This window comes from Panthera onca, chromosome X, assembly GCF_046562875.1.
Source record: "Panthera onca isolate mPanOnc1 chromosome X, mPanOnc1 haplotype 2, whole genome shotgun sequence".
NCBI lineage: Eukaryota > Metazoa > Chordata > Mammalia > Carnivora > Felidae > Panthera > Panthera onca.
The window spans coordinates 107,759,525-107,782,012 of NC_138357.1; the positions used below are offsets into that span (position 1 = coordinate 107,759,525).

The following is a 22,488-nucleotide window of genomic DNA, read 5'->3' on the forward strand; positions in this document are numbered from 1 at the left end:
TGGCCTCTAGGCGAATTCAAACCAAGGATCTAGTTCCAGCTCTGGTAGTGACCATTCTTGTGAAGTTGAGAAAATTGCCTGTTTTTATCCTCCAAGTGAGTTTGGTAAGGCCTATCTTACAGGATTGTTGGAATGTATATATGTAACCACATGATAAGATGATTAGCAAGTATTACCCAATATTTAAGGAATGGAAATTAATATTTTGATCCCAAATGATATCATCCACCTCCCTTGTATTTTTTTTTTTTAATTTAGGAAGTGCCAGAGAATATGCAGTATTCTTGGACAAAGAAGCAGCCACAAATTTACCTGACCTAGTAAAATGAACTAAATTTTCCCCATTAGACCACCTGTCATTTAATTCAGGCACAGAGTTGTCTTTCTCATTTGGATACCAGTCAAGTTCCTAGAATTTGTGTCAAGGTACAAGTTTTCCCATCCCTCCCAGGTGCCCTTCCATCCATATGACCTCTGTTGACATTCATTATTACACCCTCAACAAAAGCAAGCCCTTGCTTAGTCTGCCAAATTGCATCCATGATAATCTAATTAAAATGGCCTTTTAATGGAACAGGCTGTGCCTCTCCCAACTCCAGGCAAACAGTGCCAGCACAGTGGCGTCTCACCTGAAGGTGGGCATCACCCTTATTTCTGAGAAACTCCATGAAGATGTCGTGCCTAGATCACATAGCTTGCACACTGTACTCATCTGCACTGGAATAAGAACAAAGGACCCCTTCCTTTTCTGCCCCGGCGTGGAGATTTCTCTTTGGTTTACCCATCCATAATCCCAAATAACTCATAGCACCAATTTTTTATTACAGACTGAATGTGTCCCCACTCACCAAAGTTCGTATGTTGAAGCCCTAACACCCAATGTGAACGTAATTGGAGGTGCAATCTTGGGGAGGTAATTCGGTTTAGATGATGCCCTGAGGAGAGAGCACCCGCGACGTGATTAGTGTTCTCCTAAGAGCAAGAGAAACCAGAATTTTCTCTCTATGCCACATGAGGATACATGGAGAAGGTGGCAGTCTTTAACCTAGCAAGAGAGCTCTCACCAGAAATCAAACCTGCTGGCATCTTGACTGTGAACTTCCCAGCCTCCAGAAATGTGAAAATGTTCGTTGTTTAAGCCACCCACTCCATGGTATGTTGTTGTAGCAGCCTAAGCAGACTAACACTGGGTTTTCTCTCTCAATTCTGACATAAAATGTTGAAGGAACTGGCCTTTCCCTAGTAATTCCACAGCCTCAACTGTGTGCACCACATACTGTAAATGGCAATTACATCCCCCTGAAGACTAGCAGGTTCCTAAAGTCCCAAGCTGTGTTGCTTAGGAAATTTCCACTTGTTCTCATAAGGACCACCCTCCTCCTCTCCCGTTCTTTTTACTCTACTTACAGGCCAGAGAGGGTATTTGGGCATCTTGTGTGAGTGTAGCTCAAAGGCTCTAAAATTCTATGAGTAGAGACTGGATTCCTTTATATCAGCATCTGCAGTGCTAAACTGAGCTTTCCGGTGAGCAGATACTCCATGTGTGATGAACAAAAGAGTCAGTAAACACACCGTATAATTTAAGATTTAATTTATCTTTATTGAACAAACGAAGTATGAGTTAAGATGTAATTTATCTTTATTGAGCAAACTTGAAGTCTAAATCATCTAAAACTAAAACATCATAACTTGTGTAAAACTAACGCCTAAAAGGAACAAGAAAAACTGGATTGACCATGTTTAAATTTTTTTTTCCTATTCTCTCATCCTTACTCTTTTACTGTGAGATTCTTTCACATTGCTAACAATCTAATTCTTACTGCGACGTTGTATTATCTTGTCAAGAGGATTAGAAGCCCCGGGTCTCAGCAGAGGTGGGAAGATGCTCCTGGCCATGACGCTGGAAGGTACGATGACTCTGGCGGTAGCGCCAGCCCCGGTTGCGCCTCTGGCCTGGGCTCTCTCTTCCTCTTCCCGCAGAGCCTCTTCATAATAGGACGGGAAAGCAGTAGGGATGGTATCGTTGACTTTCGACAAAAACTGCAGGACTTTCATCTTGGTGGTTTCAGCTAGGGCGTTTGGGCCCCACAGGAACTCATGGCGTGGAGGATCACTGTTGGCCACCTGGCGGTACTCGAGATACTGCAGCCTCACCAAATCTTTGGTGATGAGCTTCCTGGGCTCCCCGTAGATGAAGTGCTTCCTCCCAGGATATACTCGCATCAGACCCAGGAATTTCCAGATGTCTTCCTCAGCAGCACAGTTGCCTTTCATGAAGATCATTCCCAGGATATTCATCAGGAGACCGGTCTTGGGTAACCCCCTGCCAGCACGCACCCTCCCGTTGTTGGGGAGTTTGAGTTTGCTGACGAGGTCGTATCTAGTCGAGTCGATTTCCTGTAGGTCGATGGCGAAGACAATCTCAATGCGCTCAGCAGCTTTCTTGAGGATCTCAGGAAAACGATCTTCATAATTTGGGCCGATAATCTTCAGCATGTCTTGCTTCAGAATGGGCTGTTTCATCTTATACTTGTACAGAAGGTACTGCTCCAGCAAGCCAGGCTTCCTGCTCAGAGAATCTTCGCCTGGGCGTTCACCGTAGAATGGGGCCTCATAGGGGCTCACCCTTTCCTCATCTTGGTTGTTGGATTCTTCATCAGATTTAGTGCCAGAAAGGGCTGCAGAAGTAGCGGCGGCAGAAGTCGCGGCGGCAGAAGTAGCGGCGGCGGTTTTTGCTCTTCTTCTACGCCGCTGAGAAGCGCCACTTGACCCAGTAGTGGGCACACTCTGGGTAGTATCTTCGCACTGAGCGGCGGAGGAGGGAGTGGGCTCCGCTTCCGCTGCTGCTTTGGCCTGAGCATCTTCGCAACCCTGAGCTTCACCTCGAGCCTGGCGGCGTCTCTCACGAGCCTTGAACTTACTCTTGTGTCTCCGAGGCATGATGGCCCTTCGGTCAGGCACAGGAGGCAGGCGTAGAAACAGGATCAGGAGATGCGGATCCCTGGATGAGGGAGAATGAAGTGACGTGAGCACCTTCATCAGGGACATTCCTCCCTGGCTTTAACCAAGGCTGCCTCTGGGGGCATATCAGAGGGCCCTGCTCCAGGAACCCACAAGGCCCCTGTTCTCATCAGCCTGTTCCCTGAGAATTCTATGGAGGAAGTTAGAGGGAACTTTAGAGTATAGTCTGCCAACCCTGCCTGGGGTATACTGGGGTGACAGCAGGGGCTGCCAGTGGGGAGCCTCTCTTCTGCATTCTGGGGGTGTTCTAAGTTTACATTCAGGATCATCCTGAAAACTCTTGACCACTCCTGGGTCTCCTCTATTCTCTTGCCATGAACTCGATACCTCAGACCCTAGAGGAAGAAGTAAAGTAGTTCTTTACACCCTGTCCCCCTCAGGGGGGCATCCAACTGAGAGTTGTGTGGAGCCCTCTCCTTCATGGGCTGTTTTGGTCCTCATTTCTCATTCAGGGTACTCACTTGGCCTCTAACTAGCGCCTGGTACACTTCCCTTCTGCTCACTGGTGGCTGTACTCAGATTTGGTGTAAATAAGTTAGGGTGAGACTCAGCCTGACTGCCCTGCCCTGAGCCTTCAAGTCCTGATGGAAAAGTGGGGATCTGACTTTTTATTTTTCGACAGCCAGTGGTTTCCCCCTCCCCACCTTCCAATCTTTCCTTTGGCCCCTACTGTAGCCTGGGATTCTTTTCTTCCTGCCAGCCTGTCCTTAAAACATGCTGGGAGAATATGGGAGTCATCCCCCTTTCCCGTTCTCTAAAAGTAAGAATTGTTCGATTCAGAGGTCATGGAAAGATCTAGAAATCCTCCTACTTCAGGGAGTAAATGTTGTTGCTTTTAAACAAAATCTTACTCCACCCGACGCCCCTCCCACAACGCCCCCTCCCTCCACTGGCCCCCACTGCCCCCTCCCCCCGCCACCTCCCCGGACGCACCCTGACACCCCCTCCCCCCCCCTCCCCCCCGCCATCCCCAACACCCCCTACCCCTGCCGCCTCCCCCGACGCACCCTCCCCCCGCCGCCTCCCGGATGCACCCTGAAGCCCCCTCCACCACCGGCCCCCCTCGCCGCCCCTACCCGCTCCCTACTCCTGCTGCCTCCCCCAACAACCCCTGACGCCCTTTCCCTACACCGCCCCCCGCCAACGCACCCTCCCCCCACCGACCCCCTGCCGCCCACAACACCCCCACCCCCTGCCACCCCCCCCACCCCTTCTCCTGCCGCCTCCCCAATGCACCCCGATGTCCCCTACCCCCACCGCTCCCCTGCTGCCCACAACGCCTCCTCCCCCCACCTTCCCTGAAGCCCCCTGACGCCCTCACCCCCCGCCGCCTGCCCTGAAGCCCCCACCCCCCGCTACCCCCAACCAAGCCCACCACCGCCTCCCCCAATGCCCCCTCCCCCCACATCCCCTCCCCCCAGCGACCCCTCTCCCCATGTCCCCTTCCCCCATTCCCCCTCCCCATGACGCACCCCCACGCCCCTCCCCTGCAATGCCCCCTCCCCCCACTGCCCCCCCGCGGTGCCCCCCGGACGCCTCCTCCTCTGGTGCCCCCCCGACGCCCCCTCACCCCATGCCCCCTCCCCCCACGCCCCTCCCCCGACCGCCTCCCCGCTGCCCCCTCCCCCGCTGCCCCCCGACGCCCCTCCCCCAGCCCCCCTCCCTCCACCGGCCCCTGCTGCCCCCCTCCCCTGCCCCCAACGCCCCCTCCCCCTGCCGCCTCCCCCGACGCACCCTGACGCCCCCTCCCCCCACCCGCCATCCTCGACGCCCCCTCCCCCTGCTGCCTCCCCCAACACCCGCCCCCCCCAAACGCCCCCTCCCCACCCCCGACACCCCCACCACCCCCTCCCCCCGCCGCCTCCCGGATGCACCCTGACGCCCCCTCCACCACCGGCCCCCCTCGCCACCCCTACCCGCCCCCTACCCCCGTCGCCTCCCCCAACAACCCCTGACGCCCTCTCCCTACACCGCCCCCTGCCGACGCACCCTCCCCCCACCGACCCCCTGCCGCCCACAACACCCCCACCCCCTACAGCCCCCCCCGCCCCGCCCCCTCCCCCTTACGCCTCCCCAATGCACCCCGATGCCCCCTACCCCCACCGCCCCCCTGCCGCCCACAACGCCTCCTCCCCCCATGCCTACCCTGAAGCCCCCTGACGCCCCTGCCCCACGCTGCCCCCCACCAACTCCTCCCACCGCCGCCTCCCCAAACGCCCCCTCCCAATGCCTCCCCAATGCCCCCTCCCCCCACACCCCCTGCCCCCAGTGACCCCTCTCCCTACGCCCGCTCCCCCATGACCCCTCCCCCAGCTGCCACCCACCACCGCCCCCTCCCCCCATGCCCCCTCCCCTTGACGCCCCCCCACGCCCCTCCCCCGCAATGCCCCCTCCCCCCAATGCCCCTCCCCGTGCCCCCCTGATGCCCCCTCCACCGGTGGCCCCCGACGCCCCCTCCCCCCATGCCCCTCCCCCGACCGCCTCCTTGATGCCCCCTCCTCTGATGCCCCCCACGCCCCCTCCCCCATGCTGCCTCCCCTGCCCCCCCTGACGCGCCCCCCGACGCCCCCACCCCCCACCGCCTCCCCCGCAGCCCTGACACCCCATCCCCCCGCCGTCTCTCCAGATGCCCTCCCCCGATGCTCCCTCCCACGATGCCCCCTCCCCTCTGACGCACCTTCCCCGCCTCTCCCCAACGCCCCCTCCCCCCATGCCCCCTCCCCAGACCGCCTCTCCGCTGCCTCCCCGACACCCCGTCCCTCACGCCCCCTCCCCCCCCGCTGCCTCCCCTGCCCCCGACACCCCCCCCCGACGCCCCCCCCCCGACGCCCCCATCCCCCACCGCCTCCCCTGCAGCCCTAATGACCCCTCCCCCCGCTGTCTCACCAGACATCCCCCGATGTTCCCTCCCCCAACACCCTCCCCACGTCCCCCAACGCCCCCTCCCCCCCGCCGCCTCCCCCGACAGCCCCCGACGCCCCCTCCCCCTCAACGCCCCCTCCCCCCGCTGCAACCCCGACGCACCCGAATGCCCCTTCCCCCCACCACCTCCCCCAACAGCCCCCAATGCCCCCTCACCCCACCGCCCCCCAACACCCCCAATGCCCTCTCCCCCATGCCTGCTCCCCCTGACGCCCCCTCCCCCGCCTCCTCCCCCCCCTGCAGCCCCCCACGCCCCCTCACCCCGCTGCCCCCTGCCCCCTCCCCTGATACCCCCCCGCCCCTTTCCCCTGCTGCCCCCTCCCCCCGACGCCCCCCACGCCCCCTCCCCCTGCCGTCTCCCCCGACGGCCCCCCATGCCCCCTCCGCCAACACCCCCCCCCGCCATCCCCCGCCACCCCCTCCCCCCGCTGCCTCCCCCGACAGCCCCCAATGCCCCCTCCCCCGACCGCCGTCCCCTGCTGCCCCCTGCCCCCGCCACCTCCCTGGACAGCCTCCGATGCCCCCTCCCCCCACTGCCCCCCCCACAGCCCCCTCCGCCTGCCGCGTCCCCGACGCACCCCCGACGCCCTCTCCCCCCACCGCCCCGCCCTGCCTCCCCTTCCCCCAACGCCCCCCATGACACCCCCCATCGACCCCCCACCGCCCCCTCCCCCGCCGCCCCCCCACGCCCCTTCCCCCAACCGTCCCCTCCCCTCACCGCCTCCCCTGGTGCCCCCTCCCCCGACCGCCGTCCCCTGCTGCCCCCTGCCCCCGCCACCTTCCTGGACAGCCCCCGAAGCCCCCCCAACGCCCCCTCCCCCTGCCGCGTCCCCGACGCCCTCTCCCCCCACCGCCCCGCCCTGCCTCCCCTTCCCCCAACGCCCCCCACGACACCCCCCACCGACCCCCCACCGCCCCCTCCCCCGCCGCCCCCCCACGCCCCCTCCCCCAACCGTTCCCTCCCCCCACCGCCTCCCCTGGTGCCCCCTCCCCCGATGTCCCCCCATACCCCTTTCCCCCGCCGCCCCCTCCCCCGCCTCCTCCCCCACCGTTCCCTCCCCCCATGCCCCCCCCGCCGCTTCCCCCGCCGCCCCCCACGCCCCTTCCCCCCTCTGCCCCCCCCGCCCCTCCCCCCATGCTCCCCGACGCCCCCCCATGCCCCCTCCCCCAATGCCCTGTTCCCCCGCTGCCCGCCGCCGCCCCCTCCCTCAACACCGCAGCCTTCTCCCTCAACGCCGCCGCCTCCTCCCTCAACGCTGCCGCCTCCTCCCTCAACGCCGCCGCCTGCTCCCTCAACGCCGCCGCCTGCTCCCTCAACGCCGCCGCCTCCTCCCTCAACGCCGCCACCTCCTCAACGCCGCCGCCTCTTCCCGACGCTGCCTCCCCCCATGCCCCCCCCACCGCCCCCCATGCCCCCTCCCCCCACACACCCCCCCTCAGCCCCCTACCCCCACCGACCCCCACAACATACACTCCTCTCCCCAACCTTCCGGTGACACCAGAGTGAAAAAAACACGAGTGTCCGTCCACATACCACTGCCCTTCCCCAGATCTCTCCAGGACTAATGGCGGTTGGAAGTTAGGCGCCACCTCATTGTTCTAGAAACGACGGTTCCCTCAGACCTCACTCAGAGTTCGATTCTTTCATTTCCTTCAGAGCATAGTACCCTTCCTCTAAATTCAAGGCCTTCAGCTTCCTGAGCCTCCAAATAGGCAGGGTAGCTTCACACACGTGTGACCGCCATGTTTGATTCCCCCGGGAGCCATGAGGAACCAGGCATGGCCTTGGTGGCACCTGTTACCTACTTTTTCTCCCCTTGGTTTTCATTAGGGTCTTCTCTCCCCTCCGCTGAACTGGCGCCTCCCACCAAAGCCTTCACGTTCTTGCGACCCCCTAGGTGGAAATCTCTTTCCGCCTGACTGACCACTCTGCCGAGGGCCCCATAAGACTGAGAGTAGGCGCGGGGGGCAGTGGGGAGCAGGGGACGCACTATTTGCGGGGAGGGAGGTATTCTCTTATTCCTTAATCGGGCTTCTTACCTTGACTTGCGCTCGGGCCTAGAAGATTCCTCAGCCGCCTGCCCTGAGGAGCGGCAGCCAAAACGAACGTCTCTCCCCTTCCTCAGGCGCCCCAAGAGGAAGTGAGGGCTGTTCTTCCTGTCACCAACGATAGGGCCTGTGAAGGCTGGCAGCGGGGGGCGGGATCTCTGGTGCCCCCTCTGTTCTGGAGTGGAGAGGACTCGCGGTTTCCCTCCACCACCACCCTCTTACCTCCTTGATACTTTTCTTTAATAGGTCAGCTTGACAGCATAGGTGTGAGAGCAGATGAGGGTAGGTTGATGCACGACTCCCTGTATGCCTGTGTGTTGTTTTCGTCAGTTTTCATTTATATCGGTCCTCATCTTGGCTTCTGTCTCTTTAATGAAAGGCTTCCGGAGCGCTTCCACATCCCTACGAACTGTTTAGTAATCTCTTTAGTGCCCATCTTAGAGTGGACGAGTCTGTGTCCCAGGGGTGATCGGAGACGTGAAAGGTGAAGAACGAGAAAGTGGACTTAGGTTGGGAGAGGGAATGTCAGAGGAGAAACCCTGCCGATACATTTGTTCCCTTGACCCCTGCCCCAGACTTGGTCTTTTAGGTAACTTCTGTTCTATAATACTTAACTGTAGGTAACGGGCTGAGGCAGATAATCTCATGAGACCACCATGTTTTGAAGTTAGGCTACACTGCATATGCAGATCGTCATATTGTTATCAGATATTGTATCTTTCCTTTCAGTATTCATACCTCTCGTTTATTTTGGTATTCTTATTGCTCTGTATACGTATTCCAATTTTTTCCCCTAATGGACTAAGATATATTTTGGAGTAGCAACAAGGAAAGTGAATAAGGTATACAAGGTCTGTTTCAGGGTGGGAGTGGTAGCCCAATACATGCCCTGGATGAATGCATACTAGGGGCCTAGTCTAGCTCTGACACCACCTTGTGAATATGAGAATATTTGAAGTTCTTCATGTGCCAACTGAGTTTGGTAAACTATCTTGTAAGACTGGGAGTATGTATGCTGTATATAAAGCATCTGTCAGAATGACTGGAAAATATTGGGCACTTAATGAAAGACAGTTATGATTTTTACCTAGGCAATATCACCCTCCTACGTAGGAATGTTTTTTCAATCCAGGATATGTCCTAGGAAATGGAATACTCCTAGACAAAAGAAGATTGAATCAGCCAAACATTCACTTTAGCAGGTAGAATTAAATAGATTTTCCCCATTAGGGCATGTTTTTAAAAGCTTGTTTAATTTGATGGAGAGAGAGAGAGAGTGTGTGAGCACAAGCAGGGGAGGAGCAGAGAGAAAGGGAGAGAGAGAGGGAGAGAGAGAGAGAGAATATGAATCCCAAGCAGGCTCCACACTCCATGCTGAGCCTGATGCAGGGCTCAATCCCACGGCCATGAGATCATGACCTGAGCCAAAATCAAGAGTCAGACACTTAACTGACTGAGCCACCCGGGCAACCCCAGAACATTTAATTTTGGTGTGTGGTTTTTCTTTCCCCACCTGAATGCAACTCTGAACTCCTTGGATTTTGTCAAGGACCAACTCGTTAAGCTTTTCTCTATTGTCCTTACATTCAAATCACCTCTATTTTCATTTGTTTCCTCCCCCACCCCCAGTCCCAAAATGTAGCCTTCTCTTAGAATTCACCAAAATACAGTCAAGATAACCTAATTAAAATGCTCTTTTAATAGAGTGGGCTCTGTACCAGTTCCAGGAAGAAAGTATCTATACTGTGGCTTCTGTGTATGTCATCTCAAGGGAGTTCACCCTTTTATCTCAGTCCCTGGAGACAATGTGTTTAGAATAGCTATTTGTGCACTATATTCTTTTGTATTGAGACTGGAATGAAGACGCTCATGATTTCTGTTTTTTTTTCAGAGCTGAATTGTGTCCCCCCAAATTTCATGTTGAAGCCATAACCCCCAGTACCTTAGAATGAGACTGCAGTTGTAGATGAGATCATAAGAGGTGGTTAAGTTAAAATGAAGCTTTTATGGTAGGCCATAACCCAGTCTGGCTCATGTCCTTATAAGACCAGCACCCACAAAGAGACACCAGAGATTCATGCACACAAACAGACAGCCAAATAAAGAGGGTGGCCATCTAGGAGCCCAGGAGAGGAGCCTCAGAGCAAACCAGCCCTGCCAGCTCCTTGACTTTGGACTTCTAGCCTCCAGAACTGTGAGAAAATAAATTTTGGTTTAAACCACCCAGTCTTTGTTATTTTGTTATGGCATTCCTGACAGGTTAATACACTGCCCCAAGTAGAGATTTCTCTCTGGATTATCTACGAAGCCAAAGTCATTTGTAAGAATCTATTTTAATGACCTCCTCTTTACCCCCCGAGGTAAGGAAGGAGCCTCCACACTATGGTTATGTGGAGTTGACACATGCAGTACTGGACAATGTAGACACGAGATAGACAACCAGTTATTAGCCACGTTTCCTCGCTGGCTAGGGGATAAGGCACCACGTGCTACACAGTGCGACACGGGGATACCGGTCAAGAACACAGTGAATGAGCGAGTCTGTGGGAGGCATAGTTTGGTGTCAAGAGCTTGAGGTGACCTTTCATTCCAGTGGTGCTGTGTCATCAGCTTCTTTGAATAATTTTGCATGCTAGTAAGGAACAGAAATCTACCGCTTAGGAATAAGCAAGGTTTGTGCCTTGTTCCCTTGATAAAGATGACGGTTTGGTAGGGGCCCTTACCTGTAAGTACAGAATATCGAGGGGGAACTTCCAGTAAGACAATTTGAGGCCCTGTAAGTTTCACTAAATGTCAAGGAGCCCGTAATATTGAACCTTAATTTTAGAACTTACAGCTCAATGTAGTTTTCGATTCAAGGATTTTTCTTTTCTCTCACGTCTGAGATGCATCATCTTAGGGTATGGCATCTGATCACCATTGCCACAACCTCAGTCTAGTCCACTGCATAGTTTAATTTGAAATTACATGACATGGTTTGACCCACAATATCCCAAAACTTAAACGGTCTTATTTTGGGGAACTTACACTCTGCCTGGCCCCAGGGCACCTCCCTTCTCCCTCATTGCGTTTTTTGTTTTTGTTTTTGTTTTACTTTTTTGTAAGACACAGAGTTTTGGGATCCTTATGATCCCAGCTACTAGTTTGTAAAATTCTATGGGAAAGGCTGGGTCTTTATCTTAGCATCCCCACTCCTAGCATGGAGCCTTCCAGAAAGCACGTACTCAGTAGACATTTGGGGAATAAAAGAGAGAATGAGGTCTAACTTGTTATGATTTGGCATATCCTAAAACTAAACATATTGAGGTATAAATTATTTAATTTTATAAAGCAAAAGGCTGAAAGGAGTAAAGAACACCAAAGTTGATCGTGTTTTATTGTTTTTTTATATTCCATTATCACAATATATTTACTATGAGGTTCTTTTACATTTCCATGAAAATCCCTATTGTGAGGTTATATTTTCTTACTGCGATGATTTTTTTAAAAAGCCTCAGACTTCAGTAGTCTGCTGGAAGTGACCCTGTTACACACAGTGGCTATAGGTCTGGCTTCAGCTCTTACTTCCTCATCTTCCAAAGTTTCTTTATATCTTGCTGAGAAGACACTGGGAACTGTGTCATTGAACTTGGCCAATAATTCAAGGACTTTCATCTTGATGGTTTCAGTGTGGGCTTTTGGGCCCCATAGGAACTCACAGCATGGAGGATCACTGTTGGACACTTGGCAGTGTTCCCGGTACTCTAGCTTCACCAAATCTTTGGTGATGAGCTTCTTAGGCTCCCCATAGACGGAGTGCTTCCTCCCACGATATACTTGCGTCATATTCAGGCATTTCCAGATGTCTTCCTCAGCAGCACAGTTGCCCTTCATGAAGATCACACCCAGGACTGTCATCAGGGTAGACCGGTCTTGGGTAACCCCCTGCCGGCGCACACCCTCCCATTGTTAGGGAGTTTCACTTTGCTGACAAGGTCATAGGAGTGGCTGGTTGAATCCACTTCCTTGAAGTCTACAGCAAAGACAATCTCAATATGTTCAGAGGCTCTCTTAATGATCTCAGAATAGTATTCTTTGTAATTTTGGCCACTAATCTTTAGCATTCCTTCAGAATGGGCTCTTTCATTTTATATTGGTACAGAAGAAACTGTTCCAACAAACCCATCAAAGCATGTGATCTCAGTAAAAGGTGGGAGCCCAGAGAAACATAGATGTTTCTCATCTTGGCTATTCTCACCATCAGATATTGTACCAAACATTTCTGAAGAAGTAATGGTGGTAGATGGGGCAAGACTCTTCGGAAGTGCTAATTGAGTCATTAGCTGATAAACTCTGGGTATTACCTTTTGAAACAGGGGAAGAAGAGGGAGGAGACTCTTCCACTGCTACAGGGGCCTGAACTCTTGTGTCACCTCGAGACTGGTGGCATTTCTCATGAGTGCAGTGCTTATTCTTCTGACCCTGAGGGATGATGGCTGTGATCAAGGTCAGTGGTCAGGAGTATGAGTAGGAGAGCAGGTGGTGAGGTCCCACTAGAGGAGGAGGAAGGTTGACGGGGTGTGTGCACCTTTATAAAGAAGGTACACTTGGTTTTCCTCAAGGGCACTTCTCTCACCACCCACAGGGCTCCTTTCCTCCCAGTCGGCTTATCCCATGGGAAGCTTGTGAAGGAAATTAGAGATTTAGGCTGCTTCCTGTCAGACCTGCCTCGGGCATACTGGGGTGATAGCAGGAGCTGCTGGTCTTGTGGTTGAGAAATCACCTATTTCACAGTCAAGACCATCATTCAACTAGTGGCCAGTCATGGGGTTTTTGTTTTGTTGTTTGTGTCTGTTTGTTTCACCTCTGTTCCTCTGATGTTGACATCACAAACCTCCCTGGTACCCATGATAAGGAAGTGAAAGGGGTCCTCAGCTTATGTTTCCTGTCCCGGTCTGACTGTTCAGTGGGGAGTTTTCTATCTTGGCCTCTTTGGGGTCCTCAGTCCTCATTAAGGTCCTTACCTGGGGTCCATATAGGGCCTGACACCTCCACCCCTTTCACTGAAGTGTAGCTGCACTTTCGATCTAAGGATTTCATTTCCCATATACCTAATATATATAAGTGTTGGGGCAGTTTCTACTTGAAACTCCTGCCCTGGTTCTTCAAGGGCTGAAATTAAGGGCAGAGCCAGAATCTTTGCTTTCCTTTCTGCCTCATGGTGAGTAGTCCTTTGGTCCTCGTTTTGAGCCCTGACCCTTTTCATGGCCTGGAATTCCTCCCTCCCTTGCCCTTAGGCATGCCCCTCATATCACAGCCTGCACCACCCTGAGACCCCTAGAAGAAAGTGGGACTCTCATCTGATCCTACCTGTCCTTGGTCTCCTGAGGCTGAGAGTAAGAAACTAATGCTTTCCTATTCCTACTCTTAAGGGGTGTGTGGCTCCCTTAGTCCACAGGGTATTCCTTTGATCTCCAGGAAAAAAAAAAAAAAAAAAAAAAAAAAAAAGAAATCTTCCCACTGCAGCTGCTTAGGCCATAGTCCTATAGACCAAGTTTCTCAACCCTTTATGACACCATAGGAGGAAGTATGTCGTACTCTGTCATCAATGCCCAGGTATCCAAAGGGTGCCAGCAAAGTCAGAGTTCTGTATGATTAATTCAGTTCTGAGGGAAAAGAGCTCCCTAGGTCCTTACTCAGGATCCTCACCTTGACTAGGACCTGAGACTCCTTTCTTCGCTTGCCTGAGATCCCTTCCCTTAGAGCAAGGCACTCGGGTTTCTGACCCTTTTCTTGTCGAGTCAGCCTGACATCCTTACCGAGGCATCCCAGGGTTGATGGCAGGGGCAGCCTCTGTGCCAGCTCACTATTCTGGGGTCTGGGGTCTCCACAGTCATCACTCAGGATTCTGCCCATGTTGAGTGGCAGTACCTGGGATGCCTCCCTCTATTGTTAGGTCTCAAAGCCACAGACCGAGTCCATCACTCCCCAAGGTGTCAGAGAGGGAAAGTCAGGGAATGCTGCATGAAGCTACTCCTGCTTATGCCTTTCCAAGTATGGCATCAGGATTCAGGCTCCTTGGGGCCCTCTCTGATCCTGGTCTTCACTTAGGATCTTCACCTTGACTTCCAGCAAGCCCTGGGTTTCTGCTTTCTTTCAACCTAAGATTACCCATGTAGACCAAAGCTCAAATGTCCCTGAGAGCCCTGAAAATAAGTGAGGGAAGGCTTATCTTGGCACTTCTGCCTTGGCCTCCTGGGCCTGAGAGGGGTCACAGGCCAATCTTCCTATGAGTCTAGTTATTATGGGGTGTTGGTCTCCTCAATCTTAATTTATCAGTCTTCCTATGGACTCGGGTCTTTTTTTTTTATAGTTTAAAAACCAAATACAATTATTTTTTATTACAGGGTCACAGTTTTTCATATTCAGTGCTTTGGGGGAAAGTCTTTTCTTCAAACAATTCCTCAAATCGTGTTGAAAAACATTTCATGTCTTCTGCAGTGCCTCAGACGCATAAATAACAACATTAAGGGGCACCTGGGTGGCTCAGTCGGTTAAGCGTCCGACTTCAGCTCAGGTCATCATCTCGCCATTTGTGTGTTCGAGCCCTGAATGGGGCCCTGTGCTGACAGCTCAGAGCCTAGAGCCTACTTTAGATTCTGTGTCTCCCTCTCCCTCTACCTCTCCCCTGCTCACACACATACTCTCTCTCTCAAAAAGAAACAAACATTTAAATTAAAAAAAATAAACATTAATATACATATTTGTCAGTTAAACAGCTAAAAATGGTAATTTCACTCTTGTGCAGTGATGATCCAGATTAGGTTTCAAGGGAGTTAAATTTCTGATGACCAGAGCACCATCCAGAAACCTGGGGAAAATTTCTCATGGTACAACCCAGTTGACTGACGTTAACTTGTCCATTTGCCAGAATAGTAGGCATAATGCTCACAGGTAGTTGCTATTTTGCTTTCTCATTAGTTGTCTGAGATTCACCACACGATGCAGTTTCCTAGACTGTGTTAACTTGGTCATAAACTCTTGGACATTGGTGGGGAAGTCTGAAATGGGTGGTCCAAGTGGTTGCTCTTTGCTCCCTGACTTCAAGGGTGGCAGTAGGAGCCAATGGTGCCAAGTTTGCACCGAAGCTCGGAGTCCAGGTGAAAAAACTCATAGCCCTGCGTTCAGGCACCAAATAATGAGGTTTTGGGGGTTGTGGGGGGTTTGGAGCTGAGGGCCAAGAAGGAATTCTTGAAGACCTCTTTAGCACAAAAAGGTGATTTTATTAAAGCATGGAGACAGGACCTGTGGGCAGAAAGAGCTGCTTTTTTTTTTTTTTAAGTTTCTTTAAAATTTGTTTATTATGAGAGCAAAAGGGAGAGTGAGAATCCCAAGCAGGCTCCATACCAGCAGTGCAGAGCCTGATGGAGGCTCAAACCCACAAACTGTGAGATCATGACTTCAGCCAAAAATAAGAGATGCTTAACTAACTGAGCCACCCAGGCACCTCTCCTGACTCTTCTTTGAAAGGCTTCCTGGGAAATACCTCATCCTTCCAAACTCCTGCTTAGTCTCCCTACTGCAAACCTGGCAGCAAATGAGTTGATTCCCAGGAGTAATGTGAGGTGATGAAACTATAGTAGAGGCAGGGGCCCAGGGCCGGAGGTATGCTATCGCAGATCTCTTCTTTCTTCTTTCTTTCTTCTTTCTCACACACTGACCTCTTCTTTCTTTTCACAGACTTAGCCTCTTACATAACTTCACTTCTAATAGATTTGTTTTCCACAATAGAGGGACTGAGCCACATGATACTGTGATTCCCTGATCTTTTCAGGTTTATTGACATTTCCTTTGTTGATAACATTATTGACGCTGAATACTGTCTCTTTCTTTATTCATACTTAACATTGATTTTGCTATTGCTTGTTCCTTGGGCTTTGTCTTCCAAAACCATATTTGGGGTGTGGAATCATGGTTTTTAACACCTGAAATACAGTTGGGAGTAATGAGCAGAACAGTGAAGTAAGTGATACACATATGCCTCGGGCTGAGAGGAGTGGCACTGTGGGCTCTCGAGGAATTCAGAGCCAGGGTCTAGTCCATTGCTGTCACTTGCCAGCCTTGAATTTAAGAATATTCCAAGTTCTTTATTCGGAAAGTGAGTCTGATAACATTTGTCATGTAGGACTATAGACATATAGGTGATGGATATTACCCATTTGGCATGGTGTTAGGCAAAGTTTGGTGCTTTTGTTTTTTTAATGTTTAGTTTTGAGAGAGAGAGAGAGAGCGAGAGCACAAGCACGATCCAGGGAGGGGCAGAGGCAGAGGGAGAGAGAGAATCCCAAGCAGGCTCCGCACTATCAGCGTAGAGCCCGATGCGGGGCTTGAACTCGAACTCACCAACCGTGAGATCATGACCTGAGCCGAAATCAAGAGTCAGATGCTTAACCGATGGAGCCACCCAGGTACCCCACAAAGTTTGGTGCTTTTAATGAACGGCCGTTATTACTGAGATGATTGTGACCCCTGATGAGAAAATTGTTTCTTCACAGAATTTTATTTCCAGCCTCTACTAGACAATATCCAACTACTAACAGTATAGAAATCCAAATCCACTGAAATGCTACAGGGCAAATAAAATCCGTAGTATTTCTCCACTAGAGCATCTGTTGTTTAATATAGGTATGGGGCTGTCTTCCTCAATTGGATGCAACTGAAAGTTTCTCTTTGTGTCAGGTACCAACGACTTCCCTTTTAAGTCCCTTTCCATCCAAACCACCCCTGTTGTCATTCATTTTATCGCCACCAAAATTCATGCCCTCTCTTAAGAGTTGGACAAATTGTACTCAAAATAACCTAGTTAAAATGCCCTTCTGACAGAGTGAGCTCGGGCACTCCCATCCCATGAAAAGCAAGAAAGTCCAGGGCCTTCTTGGCATCGCACTTCAATGAAGTATTACCCTTATTACTCAGAAGCTCTCTGGACGTTCTCTGCCTAAAATACCTCGTTTGTGTACTGTGTCACCTGCACTGGGGCAAGCGCATAGGACCCATTCCATTCAGGCCTCAGCTAGGGACTGATGCTGACACTGACAACCCCAGAGTAAATGTGAAAAACTGTTTTCCACTATAGGCCTGGGCTCCCAATTCTCAGAACCATCATCTAAAGACCTGGCCCCTCGCTGCCCACCACTCCCCCGGCCACATCCAGCCCACAGCACAGCCTGGCTTAAAATGACCTCCCCAAGGGACTGGCATTTTACCAAGCCCAACAGAGCATTAACCGAACACTTTACACTAGACTTTTCTCACCTAGGACCTCCCCTTATGCTCCTCTTCTTTTTAACTTGTCATTAATTTATTTCTTGGAGTGGATCTCACCATCTTCACTGTATAACTGCTGCTAGAGTCTACAGTTCTATGTGCATTGGTTTGCTTATTTTTCTTAACATTCCCAGTGCTACCAGGGGGCTTTCCAAAGAGAGGGTGCTCAACTGATACTAGAGGAAAAGAAATAAATAGCATTTATTATTATTGAAATAAATGAATAAAATAAAACAAGAAGTTTATTTAATTTCTTATACATTTTGAATAAGCTACACAATACCCAGGTGTATGTTATTTAATTTTATGGGCAAAGAGCCCAAAGAATAAAGCAAAGAGTTAACCGTCCTTTACTTAAGTTTCACCGCCTGGTGATCCCAAATATTTTCCAATGAGGCTCTTTCATGTTCCCATGAAAAACCCCATTTCAGTGCTCTGTTAACCAGTTCTGTAGCAAAAAGGAAAGAATGAAGGCATTTGAGCTTGTTTAAAAAAAAAAGGCAAACCCTAAAACTTAAACGTGAATGGTAATAATGTGATTTCTCTGGCATTAGTAACCTTAGGTTCTGAAGCAGAATATCTTCACTAAACTGAACAATATTTGAAAATTAAAAAAAAAAAAAAAAAAGCTTACAGATGACTTTAATGAAAAAAACAAACAAAAAAGGCAAAGATCTTCATTTTGTTCCCTCCAGCCCCCAACTCTGCACAACTTGGAAGGCCAAGGGCCATCTTTTGCCTCACCTGACTCACTGGATTCTGCGACAGCAGCTGACCCGGGTCCTTGAAGGCTCCCCGCGCCCTCCCCCCACCCATCACCAGGAGAGGCCACCCTGGCTGAGGCTCTGGGTCTGCGAGCTGCCTCATGTAGCAGGGCCTCCTTATACATTTGTCATCACCAGAAATGGAAGTCACATAAGTCACATCTAGTCACAGCTGTTTGGACATTCTGAGAGCTAACAGCGGGGGACAAAACTCCATGGGACTCTACCGTTCTGAGGTGTGTGAAAGGAGTGTGTTTTATACCATTCAGAACCAGCCCCTTTCAACCATACCTGAGTTTATGTTCATGAGGTGACTTTGGAAAGCTCCTAAGTATGGGTACTGGCTGCCCAGGGGGAACCAACCGTGTATTTAAGGAGTTGGAAGTTTCGGCCCCACCTCCTGATCTGTGGGGAGGGGAGCGAGGCTGGAGATTGACTTAATCGCGAACAGCCAGTGATTTCATTAATTGTGCTTCTGTAACGAAGCCTCCGTTAAACTCCTAACCAAAGTGTTTTGGAGAACTTCCAGTTGGCTGAACTCATGGAGGTGCTGGGAGGGTGGGACAGCTGGGGACAGGATGAGGAATCCCTGAACGCCTTCCCCACACCATGCTCTGTGCTTTTCTTTTTTCTTTCTTTAATTGATGTATTTATTTTGAGAGAAAGAGAGAGAGAGAGAGAGCACGCGTGCAAGTGGGGAAGGGGCAGGGAGAGAGAGGGAGAGAGAGAATCCCAAGCAGGCCCTGTATCACCAGCGCAGAGCCCGATGCAGGGCTCGAACTGCAGGATCCTGACTTGAGCTGGAGTCAGACGCTTAACTGGCTGAGCCAGCGAGATGCCCCTATGCATTTCTTACATTTGGCTGTAATTTAGTCCTGTCCATTCATGAGAAATCAGTAACCTACTAAGTACATCATACTCCTGACTTCTATGAGCCGTTTTAGAAAATTTTCAAACCCCAAGAAGAGTCTGTGGGAATCCCTGATTTATAGCCAGTCAGAGGAACGGGAGGCCCAGATTTGTGATTAAGTATAGGAGAGTCTTCTGGGAATGAGCCCTTGACTTGTGAGATTTGATGCTCGTTTCAGTAAATGTTGTCAGAATGGAATTGAGTTGTAGAACACCTGGCTGCTGCTTAAGAATTGGTCCATTTGGGGGATAAAGACCCTAAACCCTATACTGCTGGTGTCAGCAGTGTTGTGAGTAGAAGCGTAGAGCACATGTTCTTCTCTTGTAAAATGCATTTGCTCCTTTTCTGTGAAGGCAGTGATTTCCCTTTGTCGGTATTTTCTTCTCTGATCTAACCATTGTGTTTCTGAGTTATCCTATTTGATTCCTAGTGAAATCCGTGGTCTTTGCTCATCCCCAAATTGCAAGGGAGGCTTTGGTTATTGACCACTCGGATAAGCTCGCTCATTGCTGTGTTTTTCAGAGGCCAGTCTCAAATAACACACCAGTAACAGATTCCAGAGTTGGACACGAGGGCACGCCAGGGAAGGCCCCGGGCGAGGATGCCGTCTTGCAGGAAAGTGCTGGAACCAGACGCACGCCTTGCGGCCAGGGCAGGGTCTGCTTCCAAGGATCCATACGGCTAATGGTATGTGGATCTGAGGTGAATGCAAGCCACAGACAATCCCCAAATTGTGGTCTCTTTTCACAGTAACCTTCCTCTTCTATGCCTGCTTTTAACATTTTGGCTACAAGTTCCTCTTTCTTATTGCCTCAGATCTATTTTGGAGGACTGGGGAAAACAAAGTGAATTGAGAGACACCGTGTCGGTCTTCATCTGGGAGACACGCAGTGGCACGGTGTGGCCTCTAGACAAATTCAGACCAGGGCTCTAGTTCTGGGTCCGTCACTTCAAAGCCAGGTGAACTGAAGAAAACGGCTAGTTCATCATCTGCAAAGTGAGTCTGATGTGTCCTCTCTGGTAGGATTGTTGGAATATGTGCAGTGTTTGCAAAGCATCTGAAACAACGATCTTCTAAAGAGTGGCATTTCTTACTATGATGATTAGGACCCCAGACAATAATACCAATTCCTCTGGGATTTCGGGTTTGTTTGTTTGTTTGTTTGTTCGTTTGTTTTTATGAGATGTCAGAAAAACTGCAGCACCTTTGGAAAGAAGGAAGTACTGCTTAGCCAGTAAAGCTATGTACATTTTTCCCGTTTGAAAATGTGTTATTTAATCTGGGTGTGGAGGAGTCTCCCCCAGTTCGATGCAATGCAGATGTTCTAGAATTGGTGTCATGGACAGTTTCCCTCCCGGGGGCCTTTCCATCCAAACCACACCTGTGTTCATTCCTTTCACCACCACCATGGATCTAGTTTTCCATAAGAGTTTGCCAAATTCCCCTGAAAATCGTTCAGTTAATAGAATGCCCCTGGAATGGAATAGCCTGTGGCCCTCCCAGCCCGGCGCAGAGATAGTGACATGACATCTCACTCTCCATGAGTGTCACCTTTGTTTCTTAGAAGCCTCCTAGACAGCATGTGCCTCAAACATCTGTTTTGTGCACTGTGTTCACATGCACAGGAACCAGAGCCCAGGACCGCTTCTCTTCCTGCCCCAGGTGGAGAGCCTGTCTGGTGTATCCAGCATCCCAAAGTAAGGATTAAGGGCAGGATTTCATTCTTACCTATAGTCAGACTCTCAGCTCTGAGACCTGCCATCTGAGGGCCCATTCTCCGCTCACGATTCTCACCACTTCATCTAGTCCACTACCCTGCTTAACTTCAAACGACCTCCTCTACAGGAAGTCAAGAGTGGCAAAGCTCCCAAGTGCCTAGCTGCAGAGCACTTGCTCGTGGCTACTCTCATCGGGAACCTTCTCTCTCTCCCTGACTCCTTCTTTTCACTCGTCATTTACATGGGTCCTAGAGTCTGGGTCACCGTCTTGCTGATACGGCAGCAGCTCCTAGACTAAAAGTCTATGGACAGTGGCCTGGTCTTTTGCGTAGCATCCCTAGTACTGGCATGAGGCCCCCCCGAGAAGAGATGCTCAGTTAACGGTTGTGGAGGAAGAGAGATAGCAAGCAGAATGCCTTCTTTGTTATTATTTAATTTCTCTCACCATCTTGAATAATATAAGAAATGGGAGATACACATCTTTTAGTTTTCTAGAAAGTGCTAACAGAGTCCTCCACTGCTTCGACCCTAACGACATTCTTCAGTGAAAAGGTCCAGAATCTCCCTGAGGCTGTACTTGATGTGGGCGTAGTTAGTGGTAATGGCCCTGGAACACGTGCTGGTTTGGGCGCTCAACCTGGCAGCGTCTGCTCTAGAGGCTTTCTTTCTCCTATCTCAAAGCCTGTTCATAATGGGATGGGAAGGCACCGAAGATGGTAACATTGACCTTGGCCCACAATGACCAGACGTATCTCTTGCTGGTTTCAGCACAGGCTCGTAGACCCCCATGGGAATTCACAGAGAGGAGGATCACCGTTGGGCACCAGTCGGTACTCCAGGTCCTCGAGCCTCATTCCATTTTGGGTGATGAACTCTTCATATACGAAGTTGTTCCCCCACCATATGCCTAAATCTGACTCAGAACTTCTCAGTTTTTCCCTGCTGTGGCCCAGTTGCCCTTCATGAAGCTCATGCTCAGGAGTGTCACCAGGAGATGGGTCTTGGGCAAATCCTTATCGCCACTCACACGCCCGTGGTCAGGAAGTCCAGGACGCTGGCAGGAGCATCAGAGGGATGCTCTAGCACCACTCTTGCATCAAAGGCACCCCACTTCCTTTAATTCAAGGCCAAAAGCCAATCCCTTTCTCCTCAGGATCTCAGGGAAGCGGTTCTTAGACATTTTGTCAGCACCTTTCAGCATGACTGCTTTTCTAATGGGTCTTCATGTTATAGACGTACAGCAGAAATTGTACCAGTATAACTTGCCTTCCTGCTTACAGGAGTTCTGTGGGAGCTCTCAGTGGATGGTGCTGTCCTCTCCTCAGCTTGGTTGGCTCTTGGCATTGTCTTCACATCTTGGGCAGGAAACCCCTACAATAGAGGTAGTGGTGGATGGGGCTCTCTTTGGCTCTTGGGGAATGCCAGAAAGAGGGAATCTCTGCAGAATACCCCCAAATCAGGAGAGGAGGAAAATGGGGGACTCTGCTGCTGCTGCTGCTGCTGCTGCTGCAGTAGACTGAGCACCCTCAAGACCTTGGGGGCATTTCTCACAGAGGCGGAGCTTACTCTTTTGGCCCTGAGGCGTGACGACACTGGTTAGGGACAGCAAATAGCAAAGGCACCTGGGCACCTGGCTCTGCCTGACATCAGAGGGAGATGATGTGAGCCCCATCAGTGGGGAGATTCCACCTTGGCTTCGACCATGGCTGCCCCTGCAGGGTCCTCGAGGGCACTGTTCTAGGACCCCACAGGGCTCCTGTTGTCCTGGTCAGCCTGGGTCCTGAGCACCCTGTGGAG

The 22,488-nt window shown here is 51.3% G+C and overlaps 1 protein-coding gene and 1 pseudogene across 1 annotated transcript; both read right to left on the reverse strand.

Annotated features, from left to right (window-relative positions):
* Positions 1 to 1,579: 1,579 nt before the first annotated feature.
* LOC145714550 (melanoma-associated antigen B5-like) lies at positions 1,580 to 8,093 on the reverse strand. The gene is made up of 2 exons (XM_081794145.1): positions 7,984 to 8,093; positions 1,580 to 3,001 (listed from the first exon to the last, which is right to left on the reverse strand). The coding sequence occupies exon 2, from the start codon at positions 2,938 to 2,940 to the stop codon at positions 1,810 to 1,812; it is 1,131 nt and encodes a 376-aa protein (XP_081650271.1). The 5' UTR covers positions 2,941 to 3,001; positions 7,984 to 8,093; the 3' UTR covers positions 1,580 to 1,809.
* A 3,258-nt stretch (positions 8,094 to 11,351) lies between these two features.
* Positions 11,352 to 12,746, reverse strand: LOC145713636 (melanoma-associated antigen B5-like; annotated as a pseudogene).
* Between the last annotated feature and the right edge of the window lie 9,742 nt (positions 12,747 to 22,488).

Bases quoted from the DNA above. Each gene is read 5' to 3' on its own strand.
- LOC145714550 (XM_081794145.1), bottom strand. From the start codon at position 2,940: ATGCCTCGGAGACACAAGAGTAAGTTCAAGGCTCGTGAGAGACGCCGC.